At 41.7% G+C, this 21123-nt stretch overlaps 1 protein-coding gene across 2 annotated transcripts in view; it reads right to left on the reverse strand.

The window, feature by feature from the left end:
* The window catches only part of LOC106573333 (casein kinase I), a 64192-nt gene that overhangs the window by 41605 nt on the left and 1464 nt on the right, over window positions 1-21123 (reverse strand). For both annotated transcript variants that reach the window (XM_014148293.3, XM_014148294.3), the window contains exon 2: window positions 1407-1748. In XM_014148293.3, the coding sequence (XP_014003768.1) occupies window positions 1407-1578 (172 nt within the window). In that variant the 5' untranslated portion in view covers window positions 1579-1748. The remainder of the gene's footprint in view (window positions 1-1406; window positions 1749-21123) is intronic.

Genomic DNA, 21123 nt, shown 5'->3' on the forward strand with positions numbered 1-21123 from the left:
TTGCCTGTGAGCATCAGAGGTGAAACAGTTGCATACACAGCTCGAGCAAGACAGTCATCAGCATCTCTGACTATGTTCCTCCATTGAATCAAAAAAAACTTTGATTCCAGGAGGCCCATGAGCTGTTGCTATCGATAAGGTGTCTGATTCATCATTTTCACCTCGAATAGAAGTAGAGGGACTTTTGTCAGAGGTTGCTTGTTGTGAGCACTGAGGGAACTTTATGCACTTGGCCAGATGATTCTGCATCTTTTCTGCATTCTTCACATATGATTTGGCACAGTATTTGCAAATGTACACAGCTTTTCCTTCTACATTAGCTGCAGTGAAATGTCTCCACACATCAGATAGTGCCCGTGGCATTTTCCTGTAAAGATTAGAAAAACCGTAAAAAAATATATGTACAATTCCATGTACAGATAAATAGTTAAGCAGTTAGATTAAACAACTCCTTTGTAAGATAAATGTATTAAAATGAAACATGTATGGAAACAGGTGAATTAACACTCAGTTAGCAGGGTCAAGCAAGCTAGAACCCACATGGTAGCAAAAACTAACTAGCAGAAATTGTTAACAACACACTTTGCTGTAGGCTACCATTTACTAGTTTAGAAAAATCACATATGTCATGTAAAATATATTCACCCCACCCAGTATTGTAATCAAAACTTACCAGAAAGCATATAGTCCTTGGCTCAGACAGTGTAGTAGTGTGGGCTCAATAGCATCTCATTAATGTTCAAGATCTGGAGAATCAGCTGTACATGTGATGGAAGAATGCAATGTGCATGCAGAGGGTTGCAATTCCGTTTAATTGGGGATAGTTTAACCAAAATATACCACAAGACCAAGAATTGCCTTATGTGTATCCCATAAAAAGGTTCACTGTTGTAAGCTAACTTTTTTGATGAATTTAAGCAAAATTCCCAAGATGCCCATGATCAACTTCAGACGGAAAATTTACCGGGAAGTTTCCGGACTATTTTTAAGCCTTTAAGGTCACCTCAGGCTGCGAGGTGTCAGATGTGATAATGAGTTGTAGTGGAGGTGCAGGAGGATAGACATTCAGCTCTCAAAGTTAAGTAATTATCCATAACGAAAATGATATGCATCTTACTTGTCGCCAACGTAATCTGTCTCAATTCCAGTGTCTATAGCCTTTGCAGAGTAGCCGGGGCCTGACCTCATCATGATGCAGTGATTGCATCCAACTTTAATCATCGTGTTGAGATATTATGATAGCGAGGGTGAGAAGAGGGCACTGACTGCCATTAGGAATTCATCAATGAACAAGATTTTACATTTCCAAGAGGAATGTAACAGAGGCCCAAAATTGTAAAACCAATCTTCATACATACACCAAAAAAAGTTACAAACTTATTCTTGAAAGGGTGGCGAGTTCTTACCTAGCTTCAGCTCTCCAAAGTTACCACAGCCAATCTTCTTGCCCACACGGAAGTTGGGCCCAACCATGAGTACTCCGGAGGATCCAGAGGGGCGCGAGTGCCCGCTGCGCCCCTGACCCGTCTTGCTGCTGCGCGCCGGTCGCTCACCCTCTTTTTCCCGTGGGTGCTCCATGGCTCAAAATGCCTCCTAGAGGACACGAGGCACAAGGAGATGGTGCGCTCCCTGTCAGGGGCTGCTCCTCAGCTGGGCAAAGGGGCCGGGGCACCGGGCTCTGCCTCTGCCCAGCCCCGTCACTGCGACCTCGACATTGGGGTGGGGGAGCGAGAGCTTTCACAGGTATCCTGGAAAAAAGTGAAAAGGAAATGTCAGAAATTGACCAATTTAAGTGTCCTGCTGAGATAAGCTATGGAGTGACTAGGTACTGAGAAACCATGACAACCCCACCACACAGGGACCTGGAGGATAAAAGAACTCTACAAAAAAAAAAAATAATAAAAAAAAAAAAAAAAAGTGTAAGAAAATCAGACCACTTTTACTAGAGTAGCCTACATATACCGTGGAGTCCTAAATTGATATTGTCAGGATGCTTTTTTCCCCCAGAACCCCATGCTTATCCCCAATTTGACAAGCTTGCTGGACAGTTCAGATGTGTGTGCCATCCTGCACTATTCACATATAGGATACAATACTTTACAAAGGCTAATACTTAGCCCCAACCGAGTGCTACATGTTCAAATATTATTACCTCTCAAACTATGTTGTGCACATCTGTATGTGTACACAAAAAAATCAAATACCTTATTTTGAAAATCTATGCTAAGACACTTTTTTTTATTTTTTTTTATTTCCTTTTTCCATTGGTGGCGCTATAAATCTTTCACGAGTCCCAGTCTCATTTCGCCTCCTCTCTTTACAACAGGCTTGACAGCTATCTCAAGATGAACGGTGTAATTCGCAAGACAAATATCACCAAATTCAAATCAGGCCACCAATGCAACAAAAAAAAAGTCTCAGGAGAAAAACTGAAATATGACATCCCATAAATCTCAGATTACATACAGTGGGGGGAAAAAAGTATTTGATCCCCTGCTGATTTTGTACGTTTGCCCACTGACAAAGAAAGGATCAGTCTATAATTTTAATGGTAGGTTTATTTGAACAGTGAGAGACAGAATAACAACAAAAACATCCAGAAAAACGCATGTCAAAAATGTTATAAATTGATTTGCATTTTAATGAGGGAAATAAGTATTTGACCCTCTCAATCAGAAAAATTTCTGGTTCCCAGGTGTCTTTTATACAGGTAACGAGCTGAGATTAGGAGCACACTCTTAAAGGGAGTGCTTCTAACCGCAGCTTGTTACCTGTAAAAAAAGACACCTGTCCACAGAAGCAATCAATCAATCAGATTCCAAACTCTCCACCATGGCCAAGACCAAAGAGCTCTCCAAGGATGTCAGGGTCAAGATTGTAGACCTACACAAGGCTGGAATGGGCTACAAGAACATCGCCAGGCAGCTTGGTGAGAAGGTGACAATATTTGGTGCGATTATTCGCAAATGGAAGAAACACAAAATAACTATATCCCTCGGCCTGGGGCTCCATGCAAGATCTCACCTCGTGGAGTTGCAATGATCATGAGAACGGTGAGGAATCAGCCCAGAACTACACGGGAGGATCTTGTCAATGATCTCAAGGCAGCTGGGACCATAATCACCAAGAAAATAATTGGTAACACTACGCCGTGAAGGACTGAAATCCTGCAGCGCCCGCAAGGTCTCCCTGCTCAAGAATACATATACATGCCCGTCTGAAGTTTGCCAATGAACATCTGAATGATTCAGAGGACAACTGGTGAAAGTGTTGTGGTCAGATGAGACCAAAATGGAGCTCTTTGACATCAACTCGCCGTGTTTGGAGGAGGAATGCTGCCTATGACCCCAAGAACACCATCCCCACCGTCAAGCATGGAGGTGGAAACATTATGCTTTGGGGGTGTTTTTCTGCTAAGGGGACAGGACAACTTCACCGCATCAAAGGGACGATGGACGGGGCCATGTACCGTCAAATCTTGGGTGAGAACCTCCTTCCCTCAGCCAGGGCATTGAAAATAGGTCATGGATGGGTATTCCAGCATGACAATGACCCAAAACACACGGCCAAGGCAACAAAGGAGTGGCTCAAGAAGAAGCACATTAAGGTCCTGGAGTGGCCTAGCCAGTCTCCAGACCTTAATCCCATAGAAAATCTGTGGAGGGAGCTGAAGGTTCGAGTTGCAAACGTCAGCCTCGAAACCTTAATGACTTGGAGAAGATCTGCAAAGAGGAGTGGGACAAAATCCCTCCTGAGATGTGTGCAAACCTGGTGGCCAACTACAAGAAACTTCTGACCTCTGTGATTGCCAACAAGGGTTTTGCCACCAAGTACTAAGTCATGTTCTGCAGAGGGGTGAAATACTTATTTCCCTCATTAAAATGCAAATCATTTTATAACATTTTTGACATGCGTATTTCTGGATTTTTTTGTTGTTATTCTGTCTCTCACTGTTCAAATAAACCTACCATTAAAATTATAGACTGATCCTTTCTTGTGAGCAAACGTACAAAATCAGCAGGGGATCAAATACTCTCTCCTCTCTTCCCCCCCCCCCCCCCACTTTTTTTAAATCAGCCATCCGTCCCAGGAGATTGGGGTTGGAGGCAATTACTGGAACAACCTCCAAGCCAGCATTTGCGTAATTGATCTTATTCCACCTCAGAGGTACAGACTACAGAGGCAGTGCAGATAGGCAAGGTAATCTTCAGGGTCTACCTGCCAAGGCCGTGAAGTGGCATGAGAGAGATCAGGAAGCATTAGTTGTCAGTATCCTTAACCTCCCTATTCAAGGGCTGTGGTGGTTTAAGACCGTCTGTGCATGGCAACATGGGGAACCATAAACACAGCAGAGCAGGCCTTAAGAATAGCTACATGTCCCTGGGGATTCTCCCTTTGAAATTTTATGATTAGACCTAAACTGATTTGGCGGCAGTGAAATTGGCATGTCAGTAAAACACTGGAGTGAAGTGACAGGGAGGTGAGGTACTACGCAACAGTAACGCAATAAGAACAGAGGTTGTTGCCAATGACAACACAACCAAAGGTTAACATCTGAAGTGTTGAAAGGTTTTTTGAAAACTGAAAATCTCACATTTGTTAAGAATCAGGGCCTTAACATTGTGCTTCCTGTTCATTTTCCATGCAAGTTTTGTTTGTCCAGAGAAGTGTGGGAAGTTGACGTGACACCTCTTTTGTTTTGTTCATAACTGAAAATGGCAAAAATTGTGATGGGGAGTTTTGGGCTGGGCGATATATCAAATTAATTCAAATGTATGTTTTTGCGTGATATTCCAAGAATCAAGGTTGTTATTTTTCGTTTTTATGTCCGCTTATTCTCATGTTGTATTTTTGGTCTAGTCTCCGTCGCTACTCTGTGCACCTTCCCCATTTACACCAGAGATGTGTATATAATGACGAGATGTACAGTACCATTCAAAAGTTTGGACACACTTACTCATTCAAGGATTTTACATTTATTTTTTACATAGCAGAATAATAGTGAAGACATCAAAACTATGAAATAACAGACATGGAATCATGTAGTAACCAAAAAAAAAGTGTTAAATCAAAATCTAAATATATTTGAGATTCTTTAGAGTAGCGAACCTTTGCCTTGATGACAGCTTTGCACACTCTTGGCATTCTGTCAAATCAGCTTCACCTGGAATGCTTTTCTGGTCCCGTGTGGCTCAGTTGGTAGAGCATGGTGTTTGCAACGCCATGGTTGTGGGTTCGATTCCCACAGGGGACCAGTACGGCGGGGAAAAAAAGGTATGAAATGTATGAAAATGTATGCATTCACTACTGTAAGTCGCTCTGGATAAGAGTGTCTACTAAAATGTAAATGAATGCTTTTCCAACAGTCTTGAAGGAGTTTCCACATGTGCTGAGCACTTGTTGCCTTCTTTTCCTTCACTCTGTGGTCCAACTCATTCCAAACCATCTCAATTGGGTTGAGGTCAGGTGATTGTGGAGGCCAGATCATCTAATGCAGCACCCCAATCTCCTTCTTGATCAAAGAGAACTTATATAGCCTGGAGGTGTGCTGGGTCATTATCCTGTTGAAAAACAAATGATAGGGGGACTAAGTGCAAACCAGATGGGATGGCGTATCGCTGCAGAATGCTGTGGTAGCCATGTTGGTTAAGTGTGCCTTGAATTGTAAATAAATCCCTGACAGTGTCACCAGCAAAGCTCCCCCACACCATCTCCTCCATACTTCACGGTGGGAACCACACATGCGGAGATCATCCGTTCACCTACTCTGCGACTCAGACCAAAAGGACAGATTTCCACCGATCTGATGCCCATTGCTTGTGTTTCTTGGCCCCAGCAAGTCTTTTCTTATTGGTGACCTTTAGTAGTGGTTTCTTCGCAGCAATTCAATCATGAAGGCCTGATTCATGCAGTCTCCTCCGAACAGTTGATGTTGTGTCCATTACTTTGAACTTATCCTCTGCATAAGAGGTAACTCTGCGTCTTCCATTCCTGTGGCGGTCCTCATGAGAGCCAATTTTATCATAGCGGTTGATGGTTTTTGTGACTGCACTTGAAGAAACGTTCAAAGTTGTTGAAATTTTCCAGATTAACTGACCTTCTTGAAGTAATGGACTGTCGTTTCCCTTTGCTTATTTGAGCTGTTCTTGCCATAATATGGACGGTCTTTTACCAAATAGGGCTCTCTTCTGTATACCCCCCTACCTTGTCACAACACAAGTGATTGGCTCAAACGCATTAAGAAGGAAAGAAATTCCACAAATGTACTTTTAACAAGGCACACCTGTTAATTGAAATGCATTCCAGGTGACTACCTCATGAAGCTGGTTGAGAGAATGCCAAGAGTGTGAAAAGCTGTCAAGGCAAAGGGTGGCTATTTGAAGAATCTCAAATATAAAATATATTATGATTTGTTTAACACTTTTTTGGTTACCACATGATTTCATATGTGTTATTTTTATGTTTTCACTATTATTCTACAATGCAGAAAATAGTCCAAACTTTTGACTGGTACTGTAGATATATTTTTATACACACTTGAAGAACAAAAAGCAAATGAAAAATGTTTGTGGTGAAATCATAAGGAAGGCTTACTATTAACAATAAGGACCAAAATGGGCCATACAGCCTGGGATTTCCAACGGTGTGACAGGAAGATGGTGTCACAGCAGAGGAAATAGCGGTCACTCCAGGGGACATATACAAGTTTAACCTATTAATAAACAAGTCTAAACATTTCATTATAATCAAATAACACTTATTTGCATTAGACCTATTTGTATCCTGTTGCAATTTTGATGCTTTTAAGTGATTCTGAGTGCAATATTTATGAATTCATTTCCCCACGCCTGGTTTCTCACTCTCTGCAACCTCTGCGTCTGTCTCTGCCCTCTGGGGAGGGTCAAGTTTCTTTACCTGACCCTAGTGATCATACAGGCAGATATTGGGGAATGGCTGTGGTGCTCCCATTCCTGGTTCTCACTCCCTGCATTAGAACATCCATCCCCTTGGTCCCTTTATGTCTGTCCTACCAGTTTCCCCTCTTCCTGACCGATTGGCATACGTGATCCACCCTGGGAGCCTCCATCAGCCGTGCCTCTATTGGAGACTTTCCCCCCCTGCTCTACCTGGTTGATCCTGCCATATTCTTGTCCCAAAGATTAAGCCAAGTCTTAGTACACACGGCCAGTACAGTGAAACTTTGCATGGCTCATTAAATCAGTTAAGATTCTATTAAATCACTCCAATGTTACTTGAATAACTGTGGCAATTGTAGCGCTAAGATATGCCAACAAGTGTTGGCCGAAAACCGATACGGGGACCCTTCGTGGCACTGGCATCGCATTCAAATATCTGCCCTATCAACTTTCAATGGTAATTTGTGCCTACCATGGTGACGACTGGTAACGGAAAATCAGGGTTCGACTACGTAGAGGGAGCCTGAGAAACGGCTAGCACATCCAAGGAAGGAAGCAGGCAAGGAAATGAGCCACTCCCGATTCGGGGAAGTACTGACAAAAAATAATAACACAGGACTCTTTGGAGTCCCTGTAATTGGAATGAGTACACTTCAAATCTTTTAATGAGGATTCATTACTGATGTTTAGGATTGATGTTTAGAAGCATTTTTACAGTGGTCAGAAACTTCTGAAAGTGTCGTTATGTTTTAACTGCCTGTTGTGTATTGTCCATCGGTGTGACAATGTCCTATGGGGTGACGCCAATAAATGAAAATTAAAAAAGGTGTAATCTTGGACAAAATCTAAAAGACATTGTCAAGCATGAGGCAGGTAACATTATAATAATACACAAGTAAGATAATTGCTTTTATCTAAGTTCAGTGAAATCTTACCTAACATTTTTGTAAAGCTTTACACTCGGTTATCATCATTATACAAGGAAATTGTGTGTTTTTCCATTTCAAATGCCGGAATATGATTACTGATTTAAAGACAGAAGTAACTAATGAGTAAAATAATGATTGTTATTTTGGAAACAAACCATTATATTAAAATGAATTGTAATGTCACACCAGAGGACAAATTCAAGGCACAAATACAGGTTCATTAAACTGGATATAAACTCTAAATTGAAAGAGGCTATATAACATTGAGTTGTAACTCTTTTTTTAAAAACTCGTTTTGGCCATATGGCAACTACCCGTGTACAGTTTCAAACTGTACTTTGGCTCACATTGATACATTCATTATGCTGTAAACATTAGCCTTAGCATTCAACTGTAGCTTATGCTCGTTGACATCAAGCTACAACTAGAAACCAGGAACTGTGTTAAATGTATCCACTAGTGACCTTGTCAAAGTGACACAGAGCCTGTGTTTGTCTGTAGAGGCAAAGTTACAGGACCTTTGCTCTAACGTGGAGGGTATAACTGCCATGAAGATTGTCACTAATATTATTCAAATGTAATATACATTTTAAAATATAGCGTAGGCCTATTTAACTTTTATGTAGGCTACCTACCCAGTGAGGGTTAAGGCTATTAACTACAGCCATTACACTGAGTATACAAAACATTAAGGACATCTGCTCTTTCCATGACAGACTGACAAGGTGAATCCAGGTGAAAGCTATGATCCCTTATTGATGTCGACTGTTAAATCCACCTCAAATCACTGTAGATGAAGGGGAGGAGACTGGTTAAACAAGGATTTTTAAGCCTTGAGACATGGATTGTGTATGTGTGCCATTCAGAGGGTGAATGGGCAAGACAAAAGATTTAAGTGCCTTTGAACGGGGTATGGTAGAAGGTGCCAGGCACACCGGTTTGTGTCAGGGACTGCAACGCTGCTGGGTTCTTCACCCTCAACAGTTTCAAGAATGGTTCAAAACCCAAAAGGCATCCATCCAACTTGACAACTGTGGGAAACATTGAAGTCAACATGGGCCAGCATCCCTGTGGAATGCTTTCGACACCCTGTAGAGTCCATGCCCCAACGAATTGAGCCTGTTCTCAGGGCAAAAAAGGGTGCAACTCAATATTAGTAAGGTGTTTTTAATGTTTGGTATACTCGGTAATATGTCTACATACATTTCCCCCCCATACATTAATGAATTAGCCTACACCCACATAGATTTTTGGGAATAGACCAAGCCTCAGTAAATCATGATGGTTTATGTTACAGTTGCCACTACTAGACCTAAATGAAACATTGCAGGACAGGTCTCACCAACCTGCAGAGAACAGTAGGCATTTGGTTAATAATTCATGGAAGAAAGTCAACGTCTTCTGATCCCCCTTTCATTTCCCACAATTGTCTGTTCCATTTCCCTCTGACAATGACAGGAGAGGGCCTTGGTACTGGAGTATGGCGATCTGTCACTGTTCTCCACAATGTGGGTTTGTTATCGCTCTCAGTGACTGGGATCGCACAAATTAGGCCGGCTTCCTATGAGATATTTCCTGCGCCTGGATCAAAGAGTTTCTATCCGCAGAGGAAAAGTGATAGATGGGAAAAAAGCACAGTCGCTGTGAGATGGCCATCAGAAGACAAAGATAGCTTTCTGTGCTTCCTGCACCCTAGATGCAAGACCTTCAAAACTTTGTTTCACTGAGGCCATAACAGTTGGTTACAAAGCTTGGAAGGCCTCATCTAAAAGTAAAACGATACTCGTGCTTGGTTCGCATCCGACAGTGACTGCCCAGCAAAGCATTTTTCCTCCATTGTCTATGAACAGCATTGATGGAAAGGAGTTAGACAGCCACGTCAATCAAACTAGTGCAAATAACCCTTGATGTGCAATATCCAATCAGACCTGGGGTCACAGAGCTTGAACATAATAAACACAAAAGGTACTCAGCATAGAGGGGCTTCTTGAATAATTTAAACCCGTAAAAGGTTGAGTTGGGATTCACCAGTCAAACGGGGGGAGGGGAGGTGGATACAAACCGTTAAACACATGAGCTGAACAAGTGGCCATTATATCAGCTCCCCTTCCAGTTTACTACACTTGAGACCATTCACACTTCAACAAATAGCTTACTGGTAATGAGGAGGAAAGCTTTGGTAAAAAAACAGTTCCCGCAACACAGTCTAATACTGGAGGAGATTATAGAGTTTGACTAGCCTTTTTCTTTAAGGGTTGTTTTCAGAGCGGTCATGTTCCATGTGCACTAATTCAAAACATTCTAGAATTTCATTACTGTTTTTCAGGTTCTTACTATTTCAATTTTTTCAGCTCTTTTGAGTAACAGAGCTGTGAATTGAAGATGGAGGGGATTTTACACCTCAATCCAGTTAGAGCCCAGTGAAAAGAGGTAGGTGTTTTCTTAAGGTAGGACAATAAACAAAAGTACAGGGGAAGGTGTTTTAAATGGCATTGTGAGAATAAAGGCTGTTTTTTTCAATATAGAGCGTGTGTCTCGCCTGCGGTAGCAAAGTCACTGATTCACACCATGCTCTCTCTACCGGCTATTATGCAAATTCCAGCTCTGTGCACGTCGCACACTTCATGGCTAAGCCTACAAGTGTGTGTGGAAAGTCAGGGATTAAATCGCTCAGTGTGACACAGTGCGTGTGTTTTTCAAATGCATTCTCTCTCTGCCTGAATAAATGTGTATTATTTTTCATCTAGCTGTGCTAAATCAAATGAAACGTCACAGTCATGGAGTGAAGTCGTTATGCAAACATGTTACAATGGACAACTAAAACTAAGAAAAATGAATAAATAAAAGATACAATACAATTCATTCATAACTTTAACAGAATGAAGGGTTCTGTTACATTTGGGCCTTCCCGGGCCTCCTTGTAGATGGTAGAGAGCAAGTCTTGGTGTAATTTTAAACCTTACTTTGTGCTCTGGAATAGATGTTAGGCATATTGGTTTATAAAGAGCGGTTTCAACGAAATTCCTGCTATGATAGTGCTTCCCCTATATTCATTTATTAGCAGCCACCACTGCTAATATCATATATATGTATATTGAAGAAAAAAAATCTGGATGTAAAACGTTCAGTGTAAACTTAAATTGATAAAGTATGTAGAAAAGATAATGGACAGTTATGGAATAAAATAAAATAGCATGGGGGCCTCACTGAGTTTGTTAAAATGTTTAAGTCAATCAGACCGCATTAGAAAACCACAAGACATGGCAAAAATTGTAGAATTGCAGGAAATTAGCTTTAAAATGTATTTTTATCTCAGCACCATGACAAAATGTGTAGAAATGTAGGTAACTAGCTTTGAAACTGGATGAAAAATAAAGAAAAAAATTAAAAAATAAAATAAATGTATAGAATTGAAGGAAATTAACTTTAAAAAAAATGTAACATTTTGTCTCTGCGGCCAAGAGGACGGTTTCAAAAGATTTGATCTCCAGTGTTCTGTAAAATAACAATTTTTAGTTTTTTGTACTTTTACCACTTTTTCCTCCCAAATTTCGTGATATCCAAATTGGTAGTTACAGTCTTGGCATGTCGCTGCAACTCCCCTACGGACTCAGGAGAGGCGAAAGTTGAGAGCCATGTGTCCGCCGAAACACGACCCTGCCAAGCCGCACTGTTCGCTTAACCCGGTGGCCAGCCGCACCAAATGTGTCAGAGGAAACACCATCCAGCTGGCAACCGAAGTCAGCTTACAGGCGCCCAGCCCATAACACGGACGACGCAGGGCCAATTGTGCGCCGCCTCATGGGTCTCCCGGTCACGGCTAGCTGTGACACAGCCTGGGATCAAACCCAGGTCTGTAGTGACGCCTTAAGCAAGTGACACCTTAAGCACTGCAAAGCAGTGCCTTAAACCGCTGTGTCACTCGGGAGGCTTCAGAACCATTATTTTAAAAGCATGGGAACCGGTTAATGTTATTTTACGTCGCATGCATTTTACTCAGTCCAACAAAAAAACAAAATCAAAGCGCCTATACAAAGCACTCACTGTCACTCAAAAACGTCTCCTTACTCTGTCTGCCTGCCAGCTAGTTAAGGATACTATAGTGATTACATTTCACAGTGGATTTATTAACAACAAAAAATGTAGGACTTGTTTTGAATTCTGGTGCGCACCTAAGTTTGTTAGTTAGATCTGGTCCAGGGTGTTGAGCTAGCCCCGGCATTGGGCCAACTCTCAGACGTTCAAAGTTCCTCCATATTAGGCGCTCCTCCGTAGCTAGGTACAGTGAGTTCTGAAAGTATTGGGACAGTGACACATGTTGTTTTGGCTCTGTACTCCAGCACTTTGGATTTGAAATTATACAATGACTAGGAGGTTAGTGCAGACTGTCAGCTTTTATTTGAGGGTATTTTCATCTATATCAGGTTAACAGTTTAGAAATGTCACGACTTTTTGTACATAGTCCCATCCCCCACATTTTATTGGGACGAATTCACTTATACAGTGCATTCGGAAAGCATTCAGACCCCTTCACTTTTTCCAGAAATCTTGGTTTCATCAGATCACTAACAGCAGCCACACATCACTAACATTGTGTGGCTGCTGCCAACATACTGACTCAACTCAAGCCACTCTAATAATGGGAAAATTGACGTAATCAATTTATCACTTACCACTTTATATTAGATAATGTTTACATAACCTACATTTTTCATCTCATAACCTACATTATTCATCTCATGTATATACTGTACGCCATACCATCTACTGCATCTTGCCTATGCCGTTCGGCCATCACTCATTTATATATTTTTATGTACATATTCGTATTCATTCCTTTACACTTGTGTGTACAAGGTAGTTGTTGTGGAATTGGTAGATTACTTGTTAGATATTACTGCATGGTCGGAACTAGAAGCACAAGCATTTCGCTACACTTGCATGAACACCTGCTAACCATGTGTATGTGACAAATAAATTTGATATAGCAATTTGCATTTGGTACCTTGGGTCGAGCGTTAGCACCAACTCACAAAACCCCCGTTTCTCGACCGTGTAAATTGGTGCCATGTTTTTGCAGATGTAAGTTGTAACGGCAGCTGTTATCTCCTTCCATCTTTGTGATTCTTTGCCATATGGTGTGCCGCGGGCAAAAGCCTCTTGCAACGTCTGAGTCAGGGTGGGGGGGGGGGGGGTTGTTTTCAGCACTCAACTGTACTTTTTTGGTTCTCATCAGTAGACTCTCTCTGTACTGTTTCACATGATTCTTGCGTAGGTGGTAAAAGAGGTTAGGGGTGTTTGAGCTTGTTGTCGGGACCGGCCTGCGGCATATTTTACATGTGTCGATTTTCTGGTCCGTGTCAGACTTTTCATAACCAAACCTCATCCATGCAACCGAAGTACCCCTCTTCTAGATACGAGCGCCATGTCTCCATGCCACGCTCGCTCTCCTCTGTTTGTTTCTGTTGCAAATTTCCTTCCACACGAACGCAAAGCGTCGTCCAATTAACGAAAAATATTGCCGTAAAGAGTGTGATTTGCGACAACTAAATAAACGAAAGAGCATAATATGAAATGATAAAACCTTTATCATCACATGATATATCGTCATATCACCCAGCCCTATCTACAATACAAAATCCATGTATACGTGTGTGTTAGCATGTGTATGAGTGTGTGTGTGTGTGTGTGTCTCTCTTCACACTCCCCGCTGTTCCATTAGGTGATTCTACAGCTTGCGTCAGTTACCTGAGTTCCATGTAGCCATAGGTCTATGTAGTACTGTGTGCCTCCCATAGCCTGTTCTGGACTTGGGGATTGTGAAGAGACCTCTGGTGGCAAGTCTGCATGGGTGTCCGAGCTGTGTGCTAGTAGTTTAAAAACAGAAAGCTAGGTGCATTCAGCATGTCAATACTTCTTACAAAAACAAGTAATGATGAAGTCATTCTCTCCTCTACTTTGAGCCATGACAGATTAATATACATTTCAATGTTAGCTCTCCACGTACATTTAACGGCCAGCCGTGCTGCCCTGTTCTGAGTCCATTGTAATTTCGCTAAATCCTTTGTGGCACTTGACCACACAACTGGACAGTAGTCTAAGTGTAACAAAACTAGAGCCTGTAGGACCTACCTTGTTGATCATGTTGTTAAGGCAGAGCAGTGCTTTATTATAGTCAGACATCTCCCCATCTTAGCTACTGTTGCATCAACATGTTTTGACCATGACAGTTTACAACCCAGGGTTACTCAAAGCAGTTTAGTCACCTCAACTTGCTCAATTTCCACATTATTCATTACAATATTTAGTTCAGCTTTAGGGTTTAGTGAGTGTTTTGTTCCAAATACAATGCCTTTAGTTTTGGAAATATTTAAAGACCAACTTAATTCTTACCACCCATTCTGAAACTGACAACAGCTCTTTGTTAAGTATTGCGGTAATTTCACTCGCTTTAGTAGCTGATGTGTAGTGTTGAGTCGTCTGCATTCATAGACAAACTGGCTTTACTAGTTAATAACGATTGAAAAAAGTAAGAGGCCTAGACAGCTGCCCTGGGGAATTCCTGATTCTACCTGGATTATGTCAGAGAGGCTTCCATTAAAGAACACCCTCTGTATTCTGTTAGAGAAGTAACTCTTTATCCACAACACAGCAGGTGTAAAGCCATAACACGTGTTCTTCCAGCAGCAGACAATGATCGATAATGTCGAAAGCTGCACTGAAGTCAAACAAAACAGCTCCCAAACTTTTTATCATTAATTTCTCTAAGCCAATCATCAGTCATTTGTTTAAGTGCTGTGCATGTTGAATGTCCTTCCCTATAAGCGTGCTAAAGTCTTAATTTGTTTACAATAAAATAGCATTGTATTCCGTGGCAACCCGTCATTCAAGGCAGATGGGGCAGAGTGACAGTGGACTCAACCGATCACATTTAGACTTGTAATGGGCGGGTCCGTTTTTACAAAAAAAACGTATGGAAACTTGTGCCTTCTCAAAGGCCAACAGGTCACTGCGCAAAAGCGATTAGTAGTTTTTCCCACGGTCTAGCTAGCCATCTTTAGTTGTAGGCTAGTTTGCAGCAGCTGCAGCAGCTGTTATCATAGAAGATGTTGTTGCTCATTTGTTAGCTTCTACACTACCGTTCAAAAGTTTGGGGTCACTTAGAAATGTCCTTCTTTTGAAAGAAAAGCACATTTTTGTCCATTAGAATAACATAAAATTCATCAGAAATACAGTGTAGACATCGTTAATGTTGTAAATGACTGTTGTAGCTGGAAACGGCAGATTTTTTATGGAATATCTACATAGGCGTACAGAGGCCCATTATCAGCAACAATCACTCCTGTGTTCCAATGGCACGTTGCGTTAGCTAATCCAAGTTTATCATTTTAAAAGGCTAATTGATCATTAGAAAACACTTTTGCAATAATCTTAGCACAGCTGAAAACTGTTGTCTGATTAAAGAAGCAATAAAACTGGCCTTCTTTACACTAGTTGATTATCTGGATCAGCAGCATTTGTGGATTCGATTACAGGCTCAAAATGGCCAGAAACAAATAACTTTTTCTGAAACTCGTCAGTCTATTCTTGTTCTGAGAAATGAAGGCTATTACATGAGAGAAATTGCCAAGAAACTGAAGATCTTGTACAACACTGTGTACTACTCCCTTCACAGAACAGTGCAAACTGGCTCTAACCAGAATAGAAAAAGGGTGGCCCTGGTGTACAACTGAACAAGAGGACAAGTACATTAGAGTGTCTAGTTTGAGAAACAGACACCTCAAGTCCTCAAATGCCAATAAAGAGAAAAGCTTAAGATTGTGTCATTGTGCCCATCTTAATCTTTTCTTTTTATTGGCCAGTCTGAGATATGGCCTTTTCTTTGCAACTCTGCCTAGAGAGCCAGCATCCTGGAGTCGCCTCTTCACTGTTGACGTTGAGACTGGTGTTTTGCGGGTACTATTTAATGAAGCTGCCAGTTGAGGACTTGTGAGACGTATCTACAGTATTCTCCTCCATCCTGTCAACAAAAAGATAGGCCCGTGGCTGAACCTAGGTGATGATCCCTGCACTAGAGGGGTAAATGGGTAACACCCAATTGCTGTGATTCCTATGTTGTTGACACATTTATGAAATTGCTTATTTAAGTTACCAGTGTGGTAGTACTCGAGACCAGTCTTGAGTCCGGTCTTGAGACCACGTTTTAAGTGTCGAATACATTTGTACTCGGTCTTGACTCTGTCTCGGACAGTGAAGACTTGTAATTTCTTCCCGAGACCAGCGGAGTAATATATATATATATTTTTTTAACTTATCAGCTTCCATTAAATAAGCGCATAAAACCGATTCGCCAGGCCAAATGTGTGTGTACACACACACACACACACACACACACACACACACACACACGTTCCTTTCTTAAAACATTAATATCCATTATAGACATGTTTACTCAGTGGCGAACCTATTGGACCTGCCGTTTCCAGCTACAATAGTCATTTACAACATTAACAATGTCTACACTGTATTTCTGAGGATGGAGCTGATTTCCTAGTGTTTTTACAGTCTTATGTCCCAAAATAATTGCTCAAAGAACATGGGGGCCTAAATAAAAAATTGCAATTGTAGGCTTAGATTGAAGACATGGTAAATAGGAGTGGCAATATCGTTCGCTATTATCCTCAGTAATTTTCCATCCAAGTTGTCAGACCACGGTGGCTTGTCATTGTTGACAATTGTTTCACCTCTTCCACACTCACTTTACGGAAGTCAAAATTACAATGCTTGTCCTTTATAAATTTGATCAGTTATACTTAGATGTGTAGTCTCAGCATAAGTTGCTGGCATGTCATTCCTAAATTTGCTAATTTTGCCAATTAAAAACAGAGGGGCGCTGTTTCGCTCGCATGGATGCCTTCTTTGGTGAGAAATTTGCATGAGGCTGAATGTAACAAAAACGATGAAAGAGACGAAAAACAATGTTCTTTTTTTTTTTTATTGCTAAATTTGAGGACGCCTGCCTTCCCTTGGAATCAATGAATACATACCACTGCAAAACATGTTTTATTATCAACTGAAACAAGATGTTTCTCCTGTCTTGAATGAAACCCTATCCTAACAAGATTGCATGAAGTTCGCATAAGACGTAATGAAATACATCACGATATAAAACAGGGCATAAGTTGATTGTCACTAGTTACCACAGTCACAAAGTCATAAACCCTTTTTTCGTCAAATTCTGTTTTTAAAATGTGATTAACCCTAAACACTGCTAATCTTATGCATAAACTTAAAGTAAGAACACAAAAGCCATTGACTTTTTGGCTGTGGTAACTAGTGGAAACCACAAATTCCATCGGTAAATCGGGAAACCGGCCGTGGTTGGTTGGCTACCATAGGTAAAACTAGCTACACTAGCTACTTTAGAAAGGGCAGGATGAGCTAGCAGTTGGAAAGACAAATCTAGCTAGCTGAAAAGCTCAACTCAGTAGGGTGTCCACCCAGTGGGTGAAAAAAAATACTTCCCCAAAGCGCGTTATGTAAGGAAAAGAAATCCATTTTACCAATACAAATATGATTACTCATGTTCTGAATCATTCAGTGGGGTCTTTAACCTAATATCCAAAGTGTAGCACTTATTTACATAATACATCTTTTGGGTTGATTGTTTAGCAACAAAAACGACACACGTGCAACCATGGGTAAAACAGCTGACGTTGGCTTAGGTTGTTGACAACATGTATATATCGTCCCCAATGTTGATTGAAAATGTAAATAAATGTGCACAATTACCATTCATCTCAACTACATCGTTACAGTTGTTGGTTAGCCAGCTAGCAAATTTGACATATTAGCCTTGACATGAAATCAGTCAAAACAACAACACATGGTATCAATACCATGATGAAACAAGCTGATTGAGCCATATATAATTCCCCACATGGCAGTTTCTTGTCATCCTTGCTAGCAAGCTGCCGTCAAAAAAATTCACAGACTGACTTCTGCCCCATGGCAGCGCAGGCATCGTTTTCGTGACATTGTCAGCCAGGCTTTCAAAATAAAAAGCTTGTTATACGCTCAGTATTCCATTGATATTTCACAGAGATATGCTTGTTTGTGAGGAATCTTTAAAAAAAAAACATGTATTTCTAATTAATACAAAAAGGTATACTTAAGCAATAAGGCCAGAGGAGGTGTGGTCTAATGCCAAATTACCACAGCTAACGGCTGTTCTTAGCACAACAACGCAGAGTGCCTGGACACAGCCCTTAGCCGTGGTATATATTGGCCATATATCACAAACCCCCAAGGTGCCTTATTGCTATTATAAACTAGTTACCAACGTAATTAGAGCAGTAAAAAAAAAGTTGTCATACCCATGGTATACGGTCTGATATACCACGGCTGTCAGCCAATCAGCATTCAGGGCTCGGCCCACCCAGTTTATTATAACACAACACACACACACACACAAACTCAGCAAAAAAAGAAACGTCCTCACTGTTAACGGAATTTATTTTCAAACTTAACATGTGTAAATATTTGTATGAACATAACAAGATTCAACAACTGAGACATAAACTGAACAAGTTCCACAGACATGCGACTAACAGAAATGGAATAATGTGTCCCTGAACAAAGGGAGGGTCAAAATCACACACACACACACGACTCAAATGATATCCATCTTACCTGGGTCAATATTGTTTTACGTCCTACAGATTTGATAAGAAAGATTACGAGTTCAACTGGAAAGTGAGCATGTTGGGTAACCAGTAGCCTTAATTCTGGCACAGAATTGAGCATAGTTGACACGATGAGAGAAATTAGGTTTGGATGACTACTCGACAATGTGCAATCATTGGACAATACACGAGACGATCACGAATATCCTACCAACGGGACATCAAAAACTGTAATATCTTATGTTTCATGGAATTGTGGCTGAATAACGACATGGATATTCAGCTAGCGGGATATACGCTGCACCGGCAAGATAGAACAACACACTCCGGTAAGACGAGGGGGGGTGGTCTGTGCATATTTGTAAACAACAGCTGGTGCACGAAATCTAAGGAAGTCTCTAGATTTTGCTCGCCTGAAGTAGAGTATATTGTGATAAATTGCAGGCCACACTACTTGCCTAGAGAGTTCAGCTATTCTATTCGTGGCTGTTTATTTACCACCACAGACAGATGCTGGCACTAAGACCGCACTCAGTCAGCTGTATAAGGAAATAAGCAAACAGGAAACCACTCACCCAGAGGCGGCGCTCCCAGTGGCCGGAGACTTTAATGCAGGGAAACTTAAATCAGTTCTACCAAATTTCCATTAACATGTTAAATGTGCAACCAGAGGGAAAATAATTCTAGATCACAAACAGAGACGCGTAGAAAGCTCTCCCTCGCCCTCCATTTGATAAATCCGACCACAACTCTATCCTCCTGATTCCTGCTAACAAGCAAAAATTAAAACAGGAAGCACCAGTGACTCGGTCTATTAAAAAAAGTGGTCAGATGAAGCAAATGCTAAACTACAGGACTGTTTTGCTATCACAGACTGGAACATGTTCCGGGATTCTTCCGATGGCATTGAGGAGTACACCACACCAGTCACTGGCTTCATCAATAAGTGCATCGAGGACGTCGTCCGCACAGTGACTGTACGTACATACCCCAACCAGAAGCCATGGATTACAGACAACATCCACACTGAGCTAAAGGGTAGAGCTGCCACTTTCAAGGAGTGGGACTCTAACCCGGAAGCGTACAAGAAATCCCTAGACCCACTCCAATTTGCATACCGCCCAAACAGATCCACAGATGAAGGAATCTCTATTGCACTCCACACTGCCCTTTCCCACCTGGACAAAAGGAACACTTGTGAGAGAATGCTATTTATTGACTACAGCTCAGCGTTCAACACCATAGTGCCCTCAAAGCTCATCATTAAGCTAAGGATCCTGGGACTAAACACCTCCCTCTGCAACTGGATCCTGGACTTCCTGACGGGCCGCCCCAGGTGGTGAGGGTAGGTAGCAACACATCTGCCACGCTGATCCTCAACACTGGAGCCCCCCAGGGGTGCGTGCTCAGTCCCCTCCTGTACTCCCTGTTCACCCACGACTGCATGGCCAGGCACGCCTCCAACACCATCATTAAGTTTGCAGATGACACAACAGTGGTAGGCCTGATCACCGACAACGACGAGACAGCCGATAGGGAGGTCAGAGACCTGGCCGGGTGGTGCCAGAATAACAACCTATCCCTCAACGTAACCAAGACTAAGGAGATTATTGTGGACTACAGGAAAAGGAGGACCGAGCACGCCCCCATTCTCATCGACAGGGCTGTAGTGGAGCAGGTTGAGAGCTTCAAGTTCCTTGGTGTCCACATCAACAACAAACTAGAATGGTCCAAACACACCAAGACAGTCGTGAAGAGGGCACGACAAAGCCTATTCCCCCTCAGGAAACTAAAAAGATTTGGCATGGGTCCTGAGATCCTCAAAAGGTTCTACAGCTGCAACATCGAGAGCATCCTGACTGGTTGCATCACTGCCTGGTACAGCAATTGCTCGGCCTCTGACCGCAAGGCACTACAGAGGGTAGTGCGAACGGCCCAGTACATCACTGGGGCTAAGCTGCCTGCCATCCAAGACCTCTACACCAGGCGTTGTCAGAGGAAGGCCCTAAACATGGTCAAAGACCCCAGCCACCCCAGTCATAATAAAAAATGTGATTCACATTTAAAAAAATAAAATAGATTTAAAAAATCTTCACATTTTCAAACAGTACATTTATATTTTCCAACGGGGCCAAACATTTAGGTGAGGCTATAATTAAGAAGTTAGACCTCTTCTCTGTCTGCATTAACAAGGACAACACACAGGTCTTTCTATCATTGTATGATTTTTGGTGTGCAATTAACTCATGTTTACGGACAATGTCAAATGTGATATAGTGAAGCACCTGAGTGAGCTGGGTGCGCAATTACGCAGGTACTTTCCTGAAATGGATGACATAAACAACTGGATTCGTTATCCCTTTAATGCCCTGCCCCCAGTCCACTACCAATATCTGAACAAGAGAGCCTCAACGAAATTGCAACAAGCGGTTTTGTGAAAATGTAATTTAAATCAGAAGCCACTGACAGATTTATGGATTGGGCTGCGCTCATAGTATCCTAACTTGGGATGAAAAAAAAATAATCACACTGTTAATACAATGATGCCCTTTGCAGCCATGAACCTATGTGAGAGTGGCTTCTTGGCCCTCA

The sequence above is a fragment of the Salmo salar genome, chromosome 16, assembly GCF_965601325.2.
Source record: "Salmo salar chromosome 16, fSalSal1, whole genome shotgun sequence".
NCBI lineage: Eukaryota > Metazoa > Chordata > Actinopteri > Salmoniformes > Salmonidae > Salmo > Salmo salar.